Source organism: Dromiciops gliroides, chromosome 4 (assembly GCF_019393635.1).
Source record: "Dromiciops gliroides isolate mDroGli1 chromosome 4, mDroGli1.pri, whole genome shotgun sequence".
Classification (NCBI taxonomy): Eukaryota; Metazoa; Chordata; class Mammalia; order Microbiotheria; family Microbiotheriidae; genus Dromiciops; species Dromiciops gliroides.
The window spans coordinates 486,709,792-486,728,217 of NC_057864.1; the positions used below are offsets into that span (position 1 = coordinate 486,709,792).

The following is an 18,426-nucleotide window of genomic DNA, read 5'->3' on the forward strand; positions in this document are numbered from 1 at the left end:
AGTGTGTGCTGATTGGCTAATGGAACTCTGTGTAGGTGGGGACAGTCATTTATAAGGCCTGCTGTTGGGAGGGGATCAGAGGCGGTGGTATCTTAAGTAAAGCACTCTATGTAAATATGGTGGTGTCACTGTTCATAGCAGGAGTGCTCTCCATGCCTGCAGCCCTGTGCCTCCTGGAGCAGATGACCGTAGCTTGGCAATGGAACATTTGGAGTGTTAGGCTGTAAAAAAGCTGCCCATGTTAAGACCTAGAGTCCAAGACTTGGACAAAAACAAGGAAAGAGGAAACCCCACCTGCTTCAAGACACATTTTAACTTCAAGCGACTGGAGAACCAGCTTAATTGTTTGAAGAGGTTTCAGATTTGCTGGAACCGATTTCCAAAGATTAAATTTGGATCTGCTAAAACTAGGAAAACTAGTGGGACCAAAATACATAAATATCAGAGTCAAATAGAGATAAAGACTTAAGCCTTCAGTTAGAAACAAATTTCAAGTTCTTTATTGCCCCAGTAACATCCAGAGCATCTCACAGGCTTCCTTTTGGTTCCATTGACTTTGCTCATCCCAGAAGCAGTGGAATGAAAACTAGCCAAGGGGCAGCTAGGTGGCACAGTGGATAGAGCACCGGCCCTGGATTCAGGAGGACCTGAGTTCAAATCTGGGCTCAGACACTTAACAATTACTAGCTGTGTGACCCTGGGCAAGTCACTTAACCCCAATTGCCTCATAAGAAAGAAAGAAAGAAGGAAAGGAAGGAAAGGAAGGAAAGGAAGGAAGGAAGGAAGGAAGGAAGGAAGGAAGGAAGGAAGGAAGGAAGGAAGGAAGGAAGGAAGGAAGGAAGGAAGGAAGGAAGGAAGGAAGGAAGGAAGGAAGGAAAGAAAGAAAAACTAGCTGAGAATATAGAATCTGGTTCACATGGACGGCCCTTGGACATCTCCAGATCAGCATGTCCAGAGCAGGACTCATCTTCCCTGCACGATTCTCTCTTCTTCCTCACCTCCTTATTTCTGTCCAGGGACATCACCCTCAGTGTCTCTAGGCCAAAGATGCAAGACCTCATGGTCATCCTTGACTCTTCACCGTCTGCAGCCAAGGCCTGATGATTCTCATCATCCCTGGCTCTGATTGAACTTTTAGTCCACTAAAACCCCAGGATCTTTTTCAATACAACTGCCTCCTTCATGTTATCTTTGTAAATTTAATTTTTTTGTGGTCTTGTGAAAAACTTGACATTTCTCCCTTTTGATTTTCATCTTCTCTTATATTCATCCCAGTGCTGGCGTGTCTCTGGAGGTTTCTGAATCTTGACTGTCATTAAGTGTGTGTTAGCTTCCTCCATTGCATCTGTGTCACCTCCTATTCAGATGACCACTCCATCAGTGATGCCCTTTTCTAGGTCGTCCACAGCATAGCACTGGGGTACCTGACTGGACACCTGTGATGTTGAACTGTTGACCTCTTTGCCTTCCACCAGTCTGGGCTCCCTCTGATTGTGTGGTTCTCTGATCCACATCACTCTTCTGTTTCCAAAACAAGAGCAAGAGAGCATTCCCCTCCTCACGTCCATCGGGACCCACTTGAGCTGACTCTGAAAGGGCCCCTTCCCTGGTGGGAGGGGCAATGCTAGGAGCAGGTGCACTTGTGTCCCGCAGTGTGACCTCTGCCCATTTCATCTCTTCCATCCCCTGCCCGGCTCAGGGCACTCGGCAGGCTTTGGGGCAGCCCCGGCCCTAATCATACCCATGGGAGGTGGAGGCACAGACAGAGGATGCATCTTGTCCATAGTCTGGAGATGGGGGTGGGTTCAGAGGCTGGGACTCAACTCTACTTTCCTAATTCAGGTCAGACGTTCTTTGCCTCGTACCCTAGCGCTTTCCTTTCATGTGAACCTGTCCCTCCTTCCTGAGACTTTACATTGACCCACTGCTGCATCCATCTTTGGGGCATTAAAGTAAGCTGGGTGTGTCTGTGGTGTGTGTCCTCTAGAGACTGGAAGTCCTGGAAGGCCAGGGGCCAGTGCCTCTGCTGTTGTGTACTGCTCTGCACACAAGGGTGCATACTAAATGGGTGTGGGGCTGAATCCACACCCTTATCAGTAGCCTAAGCACTGAGAAAATAGGGTGGCTTTGGTGCTGGAGTCAGTCCACAAAACCCCTTTTTGTTTCCTTAAGCATGGAAGAAATGGCCATTTCTCTGTGGAATGTGAGAAGCACCTGCATCTGTCAGCCTTGCTGCAGTAAGAGACTTGCCTGGACTTTGACCGCTTTCTCTGCCTGGATCACACTCAAAAGGATTTAGGCTCTGGACTTCCAGGCTCATTTGACAAGAACAGGGAATTCTGGGCAGTGGGGAGAGCCCGACTTGAGGTGCTCACCTTCTCTGTGAAACCCTTGGTTTTGGTCAGTTTTGGACATAGCTTCTACGATCCCAGAGTGACTCCAGATCTTAGGAGGAGTGGGTTTGGGGTAGCTCCCTGGAAGAACATTGGTTTTCCATTTTTCTTCCTAGTTTCTCCCCTTATCCCAGTTGCTTTGGGAGCAGAGTGTGCCACAGATCTGTATTAGCCCCTCATCTTCGGCCTCGGGGCCTTGCTGGAAATAATAGGGGAGAGATGATAGTACCCAAGCAGAGGAAGCCTCAGCAGAAATGGGTGGTGCTGTCTATTTCTGTGATGCTGACGGAGACACCAAAGGCAGGGAACGTTGGGTTGGGGGTTTGAACTCCAACTCCCGAACCATGTTCTGCTTGGGAAATGCTTCGGAATCAAAACTATTGTGCAGGGAGCTGGCAGAGCAGGGGATGCCCTAGAAAGAGGTGACTTGGATGTTAGCCAAGGCTCTTGGGCTGTGGGCAGGACGATCATTCACTTGGGCAATTTGGGAAAGGATCAGTCACTAATGGACTGGCCAGAGCACTGGGGTGGGCCCAGGGGCTCAGCTCGGCTCGGCTCAGCTCTGCGCTGGATCAATTTGCCATGACCCGAAGCCAGGTGGGACAGCTAACACACCATTGAGGATTCCCAGAGATCTTGAAGGCCTAGATCTTCGGGCTCCATCAACCCTGATGAATAGGGACAAATGGATTAAAGCATCCATTTCCTGAGGCCCCACAGCAGTTTGTCAGAGTGGGACTGGGGTGTGGGTAGTAGTCAGGACCAGTACCTCAGTGGCCCCAGTGAGTGCGCCAAGGGAGTCAGGCCCTCAGAGAAGCCTCAGGTCCAGGTCAGGGAGGTGGCCGGCCCGCTGTCCTCTGCTGTCTTCAGAGCACATCTAGACCACTGTGAGTTAGTTCTCTGCAGCACATTTTGGGGAGGATATTCTTAAAGTGGAGAGTGTCCAGAGAAGGAAGGGTTCACGTCCTGTGAAGTCCAGCTGACAGCCAGCGAGAGGGACATTTAACCCGGGCAATCCAACCCAATCCACATTTATTAGGTGCCTACTATATGCCGGACACTGCACTGATATGATTAATAAAAGACAGTCCCCTCCCCCAAGGAGCTCACAATCTGGGGGGAGGGCACTGCACAAAAGGAGGGGGCAAGGGGGCGGGGCGGCCCAGGTGGGACATCTTGTTCCTTCGAGTTGAAACCAGGCAGAGCCACAGATGCCCAGGGGAGGGAGAAGACTTAGCAGTGGGGGTGGGGCGTTTGACAGCTGTCTGCCAAGTGTTTCAAGGGCCATCTTGGCCAGCGGGAATAGATTTGTTTCTCTCGGCCTTAGAAGGCAGAACTAGCAACATTGGGGAGAAATGTCCCCACGCGGCTGATCTCCTGGACTTCTGGATCTCTAGAAAGTCATCCTTCTGCCCGGGGAATCCGCTGGAAGCCTCCCCTTCCTCCCAGCCCCTGCCCTGGGGCTCGCCCTCCCTGCCCCCCCTTCCCTCCCTCCCCCCTTCCTCCTTCCCTTCCCCCTCCCTGTTCCCCCCTCCCTCCTCCCTCCTGTTGGCTGGAGAGGGTGGAGGTGGGACCTTGGAGAGCTCCTCCCTAACCCTTGACCTTTTAAGGAGAACCCTCAAGGATATCACCTCATCCCTCCCCAGCCAGTGACCTCCTGGCTCTCAGGCTCTCGGTGTGATGGATCAGCCCCAGGAGGCCAGGGGCCTTCCCCCCACCCCCTAGTCACTTACTGCTAAGGGTCAGAGGTCGGCAGTTGGCCCTTTGCCCTGAGGTCTTTAAGCAGAACACCAGGTGACCATTCTTCGTGGATATGTGGGCCCTGGAGATTCTGTGATTCTGGACTTGGGGGGGGTTTCAGGGAAGATGGAGCTCTGCTTCACCCGCTTGGCCCAGGGGACAGGAGCAGGAACAGGGAGGAAGGAAGCGCACCAGCAGAGTTCATGTTGGAGAAGGGGGAAGCGTGTGAGGACAATCAGCTGTGGACGCTGGATTTGGGGTGCGAGGATCGATGGGATCTCCTGTCCTCAAACCGTAGGGGAATTTGTCTCAGGAGGGATGAATGCTGGCAAATTCCCCCGACCCCATGGCAGTGATTCTACTGAAGAAGGAAGGGGGGGGGGGTCTAGAGAGAGGAAGCTCATTGACTCCCTGAGATTGTAAACAGACACAAGGGCAGGGAACTGAGGAGGAGGAGGAGGAAGAAGTGGCCTGGACTTCCCCAAAGGTCAGGAGTGCCCAAGGAGCCCAGCCTGCTCATAGGGAACAGGGTAAAGGTGGACAAAGAGGCCGTGACCCGAGCTTGGCAGAGATGAGCCGATGAGGACCCTGGGGGCCGCAGGGAGAGCAGCCTGTCGCCTCCAGGTCATCTTCTCTCTCCTCTAGAGACGTGAATTTGGGGGCAGGAAGGGTTCATTCTTTGCCCTTCCGGTGCCTGGCCCGTAGCAATCACTTAGTGAATGCTTGAAGATTAATGAATTAATTTGATTGGTTGATGAAAGAGAGTGGTTTTCAGCTGGGTAAATAAGGCACAAAAATGCTTGCAGGGAACTGGAAGCCGAGGGTAGTAACAGGTTCAATGAGCACAAAGACCAGTCTGGGGAGAAGCAGAGCCCGGGCCATAGAGCCTCATGGTGGTGGCTGGGGAGGCCGGGAGACAAGCTGAAAAGAGCCCTGCCCTGGGAGGTTGGGCATGTGGTCCCTCTGGGCCTCAGGTCCCCCCCCCCCTCAGAAACGCTGTGAGCTCCTGGTGTCCCAGGTCTGGAACTTGGTAGGTTCAGGCTGTGCTCCCTCCATGCCTCTTGTTCCTCATTTCAAGCTCCAGGGGGCCATGAAGAAAGCACAGCTGGAGAGACCAGCTCCCATTTCTCGACGCCTCTGGAGATGATGGCAGAGAATCCGGGTTTACCCCATTGGTACAGCTTGTAGGCCCTGAGACAGGATTTGAACCCTGGTCTCCTGACTCCAGGCCCAGGGCTGTGTGTGCCCTCTCACCATCTAGGGGAGTTTGACGTTGTGATTGCTGAGCCCGTGGCGGCGATCTTTGGAAGGAGGCCTGCTTCTCCGAGGAATCCTTCCCAGGACGAATCCTTCCCAGGACGAGCCCATGGCCTTGCGGCTTCTTGGTGCATTTGGGGATGCAGAGAGCTGGAGACAACCGAAGAAGCCACCTAGCCAAGCCCCTCCATTTTACAGATAAGGAGACGGAGTGTCCCACTCCCCAGTGTCCCATGTAGGCCGCCCAGGGCCATCAAAGACCAGCCCTCCCAGAGCAGACTAGGCTCTTTGCTTCTCTGAGTAGGGCTGGAGGTTGATGGATGGACAGGGCATCAGGGTGTGGCCCTTGACGGTAGCGGACTCTGATAAAGTGGTTCCCGATGCGTTGGGTACAGGGCAGCCATGGGCTCAGGTAGCCCAGGAAGCTCCTTGGAGCTGACCGCCCAGAGGAGCTGGAGCCAGGTCAGTGGCTTCTCCCTGCACGCTGGCTGGTCCCACTGAGTTTTTGTTTTGTTTGAATGTTTTTTTATTCAGTGAAGGCTTAGACAGCAGGATAGCAAACCACCGGGCAGCAGAAAGACCCGGTCAGCGCAGCAGGAGGAGCTGGCAGGGGCTCGGTCTAAGTCAGGCCTGTGCCACCCTAAGCCCTCCCCTGGTTTGTGATCCGAGACATCTGAAGAGAGGGAGGCCGTGTTTTGTTTAATTCTAGAAGCCGCATATTCTGGGTCAGGAAGTCTTGGGTTCAAATCCAGCCTCAGATACTTAGGACAAATCACTTAAGAGACATCTGCCTTACTTCCCTCAACCATAAAATGGGGGCAATAGTAACACCTGCCTCACAAGGTGCTTGTATCAAGCGGGGTGACATTTTTAAAAGCCCTTGGCATAGCTGCTAGCACACAGCAGGTGCTTAATCAGTACCTGTTCCCTCCCCTCTCAGTGCCACATTTTAAGAAGACTGTGACCCTCCAGAGGTGGGTGCCCAGGACATGGGGGGTCTGGGAACTGAGCCACAGAAGGCTTGGTTAAAGCCATTGGGGATATGGAACTTGGGGGGGGGGTGCGGAGCAACTTTTCCAGGTTTTGAAGGGCTCACTTTCCTCATTCCAGGGAGTGAGAGGGGCAGAAGGAGGCTTGAGGCCGGGGCACGTTCGCCAGCCACTCCAAGGGGCAGGGCCTCTCTGGTGGAGCAGCTGCCATCTTCCAGTGGCCAGGGCCGCCCCCCTCTGAGTACCCTCTCCTTTCTCCTGGGGCCCCCTCCTCCCCTGCACCCTCCTTTGGAAGCTTCCCTTGACCCCCTGCCATGGGTCTCCTCCCCAATCCAGTCTCCGCATGGTGGTCAAGCTGATGGATGTTGGCTGCACCCTCCCAAATGCAAGCAAGCACCTCCAGAGCTGAGAGGAGACTCTTCTGTGGCTTGGCACGCAGTGAGCCTGAACAGGTGCCCCTGCCCTCATCCACGCAGCTTCGGTGGTTTCTTTAGGAAAATGTGCAGATTCTTTGTTTGCCATTACAAGCCTCCCTCAAGGCCTCCCTGGGGTGCTCAGGGTGCACCAGCCTAGCGGGCCAGGGGCCCTTCTCTGCACCCACCTTGGCATCATTGCCCAGTCTATCCCCTGTGGGCCTGGGGTGTTCTTCCCCTTCCTCTCTGACTTGGAGAGCCGTGCTTGGTTATTAATGGATTTGTTACACACACACACACACACACACACACACACACACGCACACGTGTAGTTGTATGCCATCAGCAGGAGTCTACATTAGAGTGACCACGGTTCTGCTTTACCAGTCACCATGCTTTGGCCTGGCCCCCCCCCCCCCCCATGGTCTCCACCAGAACAAGTTTGTCTTCAGCCTCTATGTCTTTGAACTTACTGGCTGTCTTGTGTTTCTGGTCTTTGAGGACTCGCCATTGGCCAAGGCCATTGGTGTTACAGCTTGGTGAGGAAGGCCTTTGGTCAGGAGCCCGTGGGCTGGGTTCTTGGCCAGGGCTGCTGACAGTCACTTCACTTATCTGTCTTTGGGCCTGTTTTCTTCTGTGTCTGAATGTCGGCATCACCTGTTTCAGCCTCCTGGAAGGCTTGTTGAGAGGGCAGAGACAGTGGAAAGGGGCTGGGGCCTGAACCTCAGGGTCAGGGGAACTCCCTCCACTGATGCAGGTTGGCACCTTCTGGTACCTGCCATGATGTGCAGACAACTTCAGGCCTCTGAGCACAGATAAGTGATGTAACGTGTCCAGGGTCACACAGCCAGGAGGTTTTTGTGGTAAAATTGGAACCCAGGTCTTCCTGGCTGTGGGGCCTATCCACTGTGCCTGGCTGCCTCTCAAAGAGAAGTTTAAAGTTACATACAAATCTATTATTAGTTTTTTCCACTGAAGGATGTTCAGCACTCCATTAGATAATTGTATTTTATTGTCCCCATAAAATAATTCTAGCCCTGATCCTGCTCTGGTTTATAAATTCAGGGGACAGGATTGCTCAGAGGTGGGCCTAGCGGCCTGATTTTCAAGGGGCTAATTAACTCTGGGTTCACTTAAGGGAGAAGTGAACCCAGAGTTAATTAGCCTTAGGTTCAGCCCTCCCACCCCCCATTTCTCATTCCCATCCTTACACTTCCCTCTGAGAGCCTGGGCCAGCCCCTCATTTCACAGATGAAGAAGGAGGCTCAGGCAGGGAAGTAACTTCACTATGGTGACCCTGCTGGGAGCCAGAAAACCTGGGGTGCTACCCGGGGCTTGGGCTGCTCCTGCTCGAGCCTGGCGGGCTCTGCCCCTGTCTCTCGCTGCCTCCCTCCCTCCCTTTCTGTCTCTCTCTCTCTTCTCCCCTCCCCTCCCTCCCTCCCCTGTATTTAAAGGTAGCTAGCCTTCTTCCTGTGAACAGGCCCTTGGGGTTTCTGGCTTCTAGCCTGCCCCACAGAGCCCCTTCAGGCGCCCAAGTCAGGCCTGCCTGCACGTTCGCCATCTTTTCCTCTTTGGGGTTTTGTCTTTTGGACCTTTCTGCTCACAGACTGTGTCGCTTGTGCACCTGGCACCCAGCTGTGAAAGCCCAAGCTTTCTCACCTTTATTTTTATTTGCTGCTGAGGGGAAGGAGGAGGGGGAGGGGAGAGAGAGAAGAAGAAGAGGAGGGAGAAGAGATGGGGGGAGGAAAAAGAGGAGGAGGGGGGAGGAAGAGGAGGAGGGGAGGAGGGAGAAAAGGAGGGGGAGGGGAAAGAGAGAAGAGGAAGAGGAGGGAGAAGAGGAGATGGGGGAGTAAGAAGAGGGGGAGGAGGGAGAAGAGGGGGAGGACTTCCTCCCTAGGCACCCATGGGGAGCCCAGTTAAGCCTCTTGTCAAGGGGCCTGTCGGGCTCTGAGGACTTCGAGGGCCAGTCAGGCTGAGAGTTTGTTCTTCCTGTTTTACATGGGCTCCCCCTGGGCTGTACCCCTTCCCCATCTCAGTGGCCCAAAGGGAGTTATCATTTGCATGTGGCATTTATCAGGCTCCTGCTGTGTATAAGGAATGAGGGGCAGCATTTGCACCTCCCTCTGTACTGTGCTTGGCCTGGGGGACAAGTCCAGAGGCTGAGGCAGTCCTTGCCCACAAGGAGCTTATGTTCTGATGGGCTAGACGAGCACAGCCGTCTCTACGGGACGAGTCCAGGAAGTATAACCGCCTTGGCGTTCCACAGTGAGGGGGTTGGGGGTGAGGCCCCTGCACATGGGCCTGGGAGAGCCAGGAGAGGCATCAGAAAGTGTCCAGAGGCCTGGCTGTGCCCCCAGAGAACCCAAGCCGCTTCTTATCTGGGTGACCTTGGGTAAATCACTTCCTCCTGGGGCTCAGCTCTCTCATCTCCAAGTGAGGAGTTGGAGCAGATGCCTCTGAGGTCCCCTCGGGCTCTGCGTCCTGGTCACCCAGGAAGGCGCCGGGGTGCCCACTAATCAGGCTGTATCTGCAATTGCGGGTAAACCAGTTGATCTTTTGCCTTCTTCAGTGGGCCGCATTCCCCCAGATTAGCGGTGGGCTCTTGTCGGGCACCATTTTTCCAACATCCCTTGAGTTGTGTGGCTTAGGGTCAGAGAGGCCAGTGATTCCCCCCCTTTTCAAGGAAGAGGACCCCCTTTTAATGCAAACGAGTTTCCTCCCCCTTAACAGTTTATTATTTTCAAGCAATTGAGAGAATACAGGACAAAATGACAAACGAATTCCTGTTTTTAACCGAATTTACTTTCTCCTAATCATGACATAAACATACATGTGGAGGATAGTGACACATAGATGTGTGCGACATATTACTTGCTGAGTGTAAATGGACATGCTGAGGCACGTCTCCTCAGAGTGCCTGGGGTGGTAGCTGGGGGGCTTTGCCTCGGTGGCCCTCAGCCCTGATGTGAAAATGTGCTGTCTGGGAAGCTGGAGACCGGGTCGAGGTCGAGATCAGGGGTCAGGACTCAGCCAGGCCTGGCTGGGAGGGACAGGCCAGGGGCCCTGCCTGCCACATCAGGCCCAAGAGCCTTTGGAGGGACTTTGCAGGCCCCACACTGGACACGATGGGGGGGAATCACTCAGGATTTTGGCCTTCTTGCCCATACTTAGTTCATGAACTAGGGGGTTTTGGGTAAGAAATGACCCAGAAGTTAATAACCTTCTAAACTGAGTTTTCCCAATAACTCTAATGTATCTGGGGGGCGGGGGCGGGGGGAGGATTGAGAGAAACTTAAATTTGTCTGTGAAAACGCTGCGGAAAACAGCTGGTTGTTATCTTCTCTGGCCTTTGCTGCCGAAACCTGCCGGACGCTGCTCAGAGACCGGCCCAGCTAAAAATAGACCCGCAGCTCGCTTTGGGCAGCCCCAGGTTTGAGGCGCTCTCTCCCTTAAGTGTCTGGGCAGGGGAGGGGGGGCGGGGGGGAGGGGAAGGAGAGAGAGAGAGAGAGAGAGAGAGAGAGATCCATCCTTCAGGCTGGTTTTTCCATTTGCTTTGCTTTTCTGTCTGAAATGTGTGTCTTGGGGACAGATGAGAGCATGCTAAGAAGGCTACCTTTTTGTTGTTGTGGAACATTTTGCTTTAAAGAAGGGGGGTGCTGCCCTTCCCCGAGTTGAGTGAGCCCTGCAGAATTCAGGAGTGCCCTAGGAGAGGGCCTGGCCCGCTGGGTGGCCGCTCGGGGGTTGCCAGACCAACCTGGGAGGAAGAGGAAGAAAGATGCCCGTGTTGCGTTGGTGTGTGTTGTGTCTGTGTGCGGTTCCCACTGAAAGGGTCAGCAGCCCTTTCCCAACCCGGGCTTGTGCAGCCCCAGGCTCCCGGCCCCAGCCCAGCACTTCCTGTCTGACTTGGCTGAGCAGCGAGAGGTTCTCCGGGGCCGCCAAGTCGGGCCTGCTGTCCAGAGTTTCTTTCCCAGGCCTGTTTCTTCCTTGTTCATGAGTGCCTGGAAGAAGGGGTCAGTGCCGGCCGAAGCCTCAGGGGAAAGAGAGGATCCTTGTTGGCCGAGCCCCGTCCTGCTCTTGGAGCCCCGGGAGCGGCTTCCTTTCCTTGGCAAAGGGCCGTGCTCACAGACATCCCTAACCCCGTGCTTGGCACCTTTTCCAGTGGAGCCCCCCGGAGCTCCCAGTATTGTGCCACTGTGCCCACTGAGCTGTCTTTTTAGGAGTGTCGACACTTGTTTGGGGCATCTGGTAGCATTCCCTGTGAGGGGGGACGTCATAGCTCAGATCCAGGAAGGGGGAGGGAAAAGAAGATGGACCAAAGGCTTGGCTGGAGGAAGAGCAGACAGAACCTGGGTCTGTGTGTGTGCCTTCAGTGAAGGGCCTGCCCGTGCTGGGAGGGAGCCTGCTCCTCGCTTTGCTGCCTGCAGCCTTTGGAGAGGGGAGAAGCCGACTGTTCCCCCTCTACTCTTGCTGCAGGTTAGTGACTGGGGAATGAAGGGGCACCTGGAGGGGGAAACGGCTGGGCCCTCTGAGGCAACTCCAGACGGTGCAGACCTGTGAAAAGAAACGTTTTTGACTTAGTAGTGACACCAAGACAGATGTAATTAGAACAAAGCACACTACTTATTTAGTAGTGGGAAGACATAGAATCTGGGAAGACCTGAGTTCAAATCCTGCCTCAGATGCTTGCTAGCTTTGTGACCCTGGGTAAGTCACTTGGCCTATTTCAGTCTTTGTTCCTCATCTGTAAAATGGAGATAAAAGTCGCACTTGTCTCTGAGGACTGTTGGGAGGACACTACTGTGAAGTGCACCCTAGGAACGCTAGCCACCCAGCCCATCCCGGGCCTTGAAGGGCCTTTTATAATCTGGCCTCCAGCTGGTGGGAGACAGGACATCTCTGCTGGGGTCAACCTCTGTGGGTTGGTGTCGGGAGAGCCTCTGTCCTGCTGCTTGCCAGAGTAGGGCCCTGTCCCGCTGGAGTCTCTGGGCGGGTGCTTCTCCTGTGTGACCCCCAGCCCGACCCGAGGTCCCTTGAGCCAAGGCTCTCCAGGCTCTCCCCAGGTCAGATGAATTAAGGACACCTGAGGGGATGGCGCTCTGTCCAATCAAGGTGGTCCTTGATACTGGATGCCTGCCCTTGCTGGCACTGAGGGATTTATGAAATGAGGGGAGATTGTGGGCAGCTCTAAATGTAGCTCATCCTCCTGTGCCCTGTGCTTGGCATGTGTCAGGGAGGGGGTGTCCAGTCAGGTCTAGAACGATGCATGGATGGGACAGAGCCCTGGGAAATGGCAGCCAGCCACCGTGGAGACAGGCCTGAGCAGGCGCTGCTGCTGGGGAATGTCTCACTCAGCCTCACTTGGGCGGCCTGTGTGGGGTGGGGGGCAGCACACGGCCCTCAGATGGAGGCCAGTGCCCCACAGACAGAGGTGGCACCTGCTGGAGCCTCCCCCTATCCTCAGGCCCTGGGCTCCCCCCAGGGAAGCTGGCTCTAGAGTTCAGGGGGCCCTCCCCCCATTGTTTTTGCAGAGCCCTAGCAGCATCACTGGCCCCTCCCCCGCTTCTGCCCCTACATGTCGGCTTCCTTCTGGTCCAGCCCCATGACGCCCCGGGGCCTCCTTGGAGCCGAACCTTCCTCCCACTGGGCAACAGAGGGAGGGGGTTAACAGGGTCCTTGGTAACGGGTGTTTATTTCTTCTTCTTCTAGACAATCATAAGAGAGGGGATGCTGATGAAGCAGACAAGCTCTTTCCAACGCTGGAAGAGAAGGTACTTCAAACTTCGAGGACGGACCCTGTACTACGCAAAAACTGCCAAGGTGAGGGGACGGGTGCGCTGATGGTTGCGGGGAGCCCTCAGAGCCCCCCAGAGTCCCCTGAGCCATCCCCCCACAGTGCACTATAGACATGTGGACATGGGGCTAAGGACAGTGGGGGGCGGCGCTCTGAGCCCTCCCCTGCAGGCTGGCAGCACCGTTACTGCAGAAAGGGCAGTGCCTCCCAGTGAATGGCTTGGGCTGTGATCCCAAGTGTGGTCTCCAGGGGGGGCTACAGGTTCTTGTTACAGACTGGCTTTTATTCATTTAAAATGTTTCATGTCACTTTTTTTTCCATGAGAAAAGTGTCATAGACTCAGCCAAACAACGGGATATTTAGTGTTTATAAAAAATTCCTGAGGCTCGCCAGCTTCTTGGAGGTCCTTTCTTTCCTAGAACCTTCCCTCCAGCGTTTGTGCCGTCCTCGGCTTCTCCATTCTGTGTCCTCAGTGTTTAATTGGGCAACCAAGAAGTTCCGTGTGGTCAGTCAGTCACTGCCCGTCTTCCCTCCTGTTGGCCTCGTGGCTTGTGGACCACAGGCACTGGATTGGCAGAGTGCTCGTGTATCGATAACGACGGCCATTTGTGATGAATATCTCTGATCCCAGCGTGCCTGCCAGGGCTGAGTAGGTGGGCATATCAGATGGGGCTCTCTTCAGCCCCTTGCTGCCCCCTCCCTCAATAAGGGCTGTGGGCCAGAAGAAAGGGAAATGAGAAAAGCTGACCCGAGACTCTTTTAAGACACTTACTTCCTCTCCTGGGCTTCTGCCGCGTTTTATTTTCTGTCCTAAGCACGTATGGCCATGGTTCATCTTCCAGACCAGACTGTTCCCACAGGACCTGCCTAACAGAGGTGTGGAGGACCTGAGGGGCTATACCCGCACAGGAATCCTTTCTGCCCACACCTGACCAGAGGTCATCCCACCTTGGCCCATCCTGTGCCACTTTGAGAAAGCACTTTTCTTTCCGTGCAAGCCAAAAGTGCCTCCTTGCAGCTTCTTTCCATTGCTGCCCCTCCCAGCCTTTGGGGCCAGACAGAACAGATCTCCTCCCTCTTCCAAGTCACAGCCCTTCAGATACCCCCTGAGCCCCCTCCTCCTCTCCCGCCTGATGGCCCCGTTCCTTCAGCCCTCTTGTGGGGGTAGGACTCGGGCCTTCAGGGTCCTGGATGCTGGGCTCTGGATGCTCTTCCAACAAGCATGGCGGTGGCACCACAGCCAGTGATGTTGGTATGGTGCTTTATGGGCTGCAGAGGGTCTTCTATTGGTGGTCTAACACAAAATGGTTCTAGCAGGACATTGGCTTCCCCTGCACCCTGTGGCACTCTGGCTTTTTAATCATGGACCCAGAAAGCCTCCAGAGGGTTTGCAGGTGGTCTGCCCTCCTTTGGACTGGTGGGCCCAAGCCTGTGCCTTCCCATTGATCCCTATAAAATTCCACCTTATTAGAGTCAGAGAAGTGTTTGGGCCTGTTGATATGGTTCAGACTGGGTTCCTCATGATGCTCGGAGGCCTCCTTTTTTCAGTGATTTTTCTCCATCCTTTTCTGTTGCGGGCTTCCCTTTCATATAAACTAAGTCACAACACAGGGTAGTCATTCCAGGGCGTTTCATGACGGAGCCTTGTGGAAAGATGGTGGGTTGTTTTTGCCCCAGAGTGACCGGTGGGGATTTGTGAGGGAGAAGAATTGAAGGGAGTTTGAGGGTTACTGTTGTTTAATAATTGAGCTGACAAACAGCCGGGCTGCAATTGGATATCATGCTCCTTCTCGTCACCTCCATCCTTACAGACTCAAATGTATTGAATTGAGTGGAGAGACTTTTGAAATGTTGGGTCTGTCTGACAAATCAGAATCTAAAATTCATATTGTAAATTTAAAGTTGAAGGTCTTCTAGGCCAGAGGTGCCTGACTGCTGGCCTGCTGGGCCAGACTGAAATGTAACTGGGAAAGGTTTAACAGAAGAGCCAAAAACATAGCACAGCACAGAGAGTGTGGATCTGTGGTTTTCTAAGTCAGCCTGTGGCCAGCTGGATCCCTTTGTCTGTGAAGGGTTTCCTCGGACATCACTGCTTTCAACCAGCTCCCCAGTTTCCTCCATGAGAAGCCTGGCGGTTTGTCCTTGTTTGGGTGAGCTGTTAGTGGCCCCCAGGAGGGGCCTCAGTGGTTGTAGTGCATTCCTAGGACCCTTTTTGTGAGTCGCGCCCTTGTTGGCGTGCAGCTGGCTCGCTGGGTGTCAGAACTCAAGATTTCTATCTCTTCTTTTTTTCTTCCAGTCAATCATTTTTGATGAAGTGGATCTAACTGACGCGAGCGTGGCTGAATCTAGTACCAAAAATGTTAACAACAGTTTCACGGTAAGCTTCCCCGTCTGCCTCCTTCCTCGTGTCTTTGCCAGAGAGACAACTTCTGTCGCCTCTGATCAGCCTTCGGAGTCACCTTGTACTTTTCCAGGCTCTGCTTTCTGGTGAAGGATCAGTTGTATATTGTGGTGAATTCTCAAAATATATCTATGGCTGCCAATCAGTAAGGAAGCAACAAAATGCAAGAGGAGGATGGAGGAGACCAGATGTCTGTCAGACCGCAGGTGCCTTGGCTACCCACTGCACATGTTGGTTGGTGTTTGTAGTGTAGCAGAGACAGCATGGCAGTAGTGGATGGGTGCTGGGCTTGCGCTCTCAGGGCTTGGGTTCATACCCTACCTGGACAAGTGGGTTGCTGCCTCAGCTGGTAATTCCCCAGTTCTTGTCTCCTAAGTCATCACTTTGCTCTTTGCTTCCCTGGAGAGAGTCCTTCCTCCCCTCTCAAGTTCCCCAAACTGATGAAATAATAAATGAAACTGGATTAGTCCTTTGATCTTCAGAATTTCTTTCTTTTTGCTATGGAATTGTTAGTTTGTTGGTTACCTAGCTTTTTAAATGCGTGCATGCTTAGTTTACAGTCCTCTCTTTCTTTTAACACGTTTAGAACTGGGAGGGGCTGCACACATATCCATGGAGCGCTGTCTGCTTGACTTTATTTTCTTTAACAATAAGGATTTGTCTTTCCTCTGACTTGTTTTTTGATCCCCTTGTTAGTCTCCACTCACTTCTCTGCCTTTTGTTCTAATTTCCTTTATCAATGACTGTTCTTAAGACACTATGGTTTATAACAGGAGTGTTGTCTTTTTCTTGCTTCTCTTTTTGATTTCTTTTTGCCCCAGCGTGGTACCATTGTTTGTAAAGGTAACAGGTGATACTGAGAAATAAATGTGGTCTTTAATGCTGCCATTGGGGAGCCATCCCAGGTCTCCCAACTCCAGCGTTTCCGGCCGCCTGTCAGATCTGTTTTCCTTCCCGTTCCCCTTTCTGTTCTACTGATTGGTCTCTGAAGGGGGAATGCAAACATTACCTCCATTGATGTCTTACTGTTTCTGCATTTCACTTTTCCTTTGTGGACTTTGATGCTCCGCCGGGCAGACATAATTCATACCGATAGGATTTCGTTATCTGTGGCCTGTAAAGCACCACTTGGCTTTCCTGTTGTCTTTCTTGACCTTATGTGTATTTTTGGAAGCCTCCTTTTTTAAAATTTGCCTGAAACAATCCTTTCTGGAAAGGACCTTGAAGGGTTTCCAGTACAATCCCTGCATTTCACAGGTGAAGAAACTGAGGCTTAGGGAAGTGGTGACATGACTCAGGTCCCACAGGTTGTCAGTGCAGGGGTGAGATTTGAACCCAAGGCCTCTGAGTCCCCAGATTCTGCAGCCTCCCTTAGGTGGTATGTTTCTTGTATGCAGCAAATTGTGGGGCTCTGTTTTCTGGTCTGTTCTGCTTCAGTTCTGTTGGCAAGTTTAGCCACTTAGCATTCCATAATTAGAATAGAATTCAATCTGTTTCCCTCCATCTAATTCTCTTCTATTTTTTATGTGCTCTAGGTTCTCAGAGTTTGCAGTCCCCTCCCCGAGGCAGCCCAGGCCCGCCTTGTGTCAGTCACGTCTTTATAAAATGCCTCTCTTATCCATCACAGAAGAGCCTGCAGCTGCCTCTCCTCCTTCAACCCCTCCCCATCATCTCACTTCTGTGTTTCAGCTACCTTCGGCGGTGGCTTCCCATCCTAAGAAATAGGAATTCAGCTTTTCCTCTTTCCTCTGAGATCTGATTGCGTCAGTATTCTCTCTTGGTTCTTTCAGTGCTCACCATCCGCGGTAAGAGCTCTAAAAGACCACAGCTTTTTTCCCTCCTTTACTCAGCTTAGATTCACGTATGGCTTGGACAATATTAAGTTTTGTTTTTCAATTGTTCAACATTCGTGTTTTTCTCTCTCCCATCACTAAAGAAAAAGAAAGACAAAACCCTTGTAACAAGGAAGTATAGTTTAGAAAAACTAATTCTTGGATCGACCCTGTCCAGAAAAATAAATGTGCCTCTGTCAGGACATAGGGAACATACTTCTTCTCTCCTCAGGAATCAGAGTTGGTCATTGTGTCGGTCAGAATTCTCAAGTCTTTTAAGGTTGTTTGTCTTTGTTCCATTGTTGTGGTGTCAATAATTCTCCTGGTTCTGCTCCCTTCATTATGCATCTATTTATACAGTTCTTCCTAGGTTTCTCTGAAGCCGTCCTTTTGTCTTTTCTGAGTTCAGCCCCATTTTCTTCCATTCATATTCCATGATTTGTTTGTATTTTCTTGCTGCATTTGTTTTTGGGGGGCAATGAGGGTTAAGTGACTTGCCCAGGGTCACACAGCTAGTAAGTGTCAAGTGTCTGAGGCCAGATTTGAACTCAGATCCTCCTGAATACAGGGCCAGTGCTTTTATCCACTGTGCCACCTAGCTGTCCCTGTATTTTCTCCCATTATAGCTCCACCAAGAGTATACTCAGGTACCTGTTTGCCAACTCTGACAGTCTCTTAGATGTGCAGCCCGAAATTGCAGGTCTCTAATTACCCGTGATTTGGGGCATGTGGTCCCTGACCTCCTGGATCTTTCTTCCAGAAACAGCCTGTTCATGGTCTTTGACCATTTCCCAATTGTTTACCCCCTCCTGATGCAGAAGAGAGAGAAGGAGAGCAGCCTGCTTAGTGGAAGGGAAGGATGCTGGCTCAGTAACTGAAGAACTCAGCCAAGTTCCGTGGCCTGCGGCTCAGTGGGTCACTAGGACCCCAGCCTCCAAGCTGAGCAGAGAGTCTCTTTCTCTCCTGTGTCCTTCAAGCCTCCAGAGCTTTGGGGAGCAAGATTTATGTTTGATCTGCATTTGGAGTTTATATGGCATGATTTTTTAAAAAGGACTTGGTCTTTTCAGACACTTTGAGAATGTCCTTCCCTTCGAGAAGCCGATTTAATCATAGCTGAAGGATGGGGATGGGGATGGGGTTGGTGCGTTTTCCTCCTCCAAGGCCTCCACCTTCTGGCCTCCTGGTGCTTTCCCATGAGTTCACCCCTGGGGGTCCCCCACCAGAGGCCTTCTGCGCATTTCCTGCCAGGTCACTGTCCCCCTGGCGTCTCTCCTGCTGTTGCTGCCTTTCAGATACCTCCACAATGACTCCTCTCCTCCTGCTCTCGGCAGTCCTCCCTGGCCATGCGTCGCAGCCTTCTCACCGGTCGCCCTCGGTGGGTTTCCATATTTCGCCCACATTGTATAAGATGGGCCTTTCCTGTGATGGGAGGCTTTAAAGGAGCTCTGGGGTTTCCCTAATCCCAACACCAGGGCACAGAAACATCAACCAGAACAGGGAGCCGCCTGCAGGGGTCTGGTGGGGAGGGGGAGCCCAGCACAGAGGGGTCAGGCGTTGTTTCCCTGGAGATGGCTTGTGGGCGGAGCCTCATCTCGCCCAGCAGCAAGCGA

At 52.8% G+C, this 18,426-nt stretch overlaps 1 protein-coding gene across 2 annotated transcripts in view; it reads left to right on the forward strand.

The window, feature by feature from the left end:
* The window catches only part of DGKD (diacylglycerol kinase delta), a 114,143-nt gene that overhangs the window by 7,508 nt on the left and 88,209 nt on the right, over positions 1 to 18,426 (forward strand). For both annotated transcript variants that reach the window (XR_006356344.1, XM_044002483.1), the window contains exons 2-3: positions 12,499 to 12,609; positions 14,880 to 14,960. Coding sequence is in view for 1 of the 2 variants with exons in the window: in XM_044002483.1 (XP_043858418.1) it covers positions 12,517 to 12,609; positions 14,880 to 14,960 (174 nt within the window). In the remaining variant the exon portion in view is untranslated. The remainder of the gene's footprint in view (positions 1 to 12,498; positions 12,610 to 14,879; positions 14,961 to 18,426) is intronic.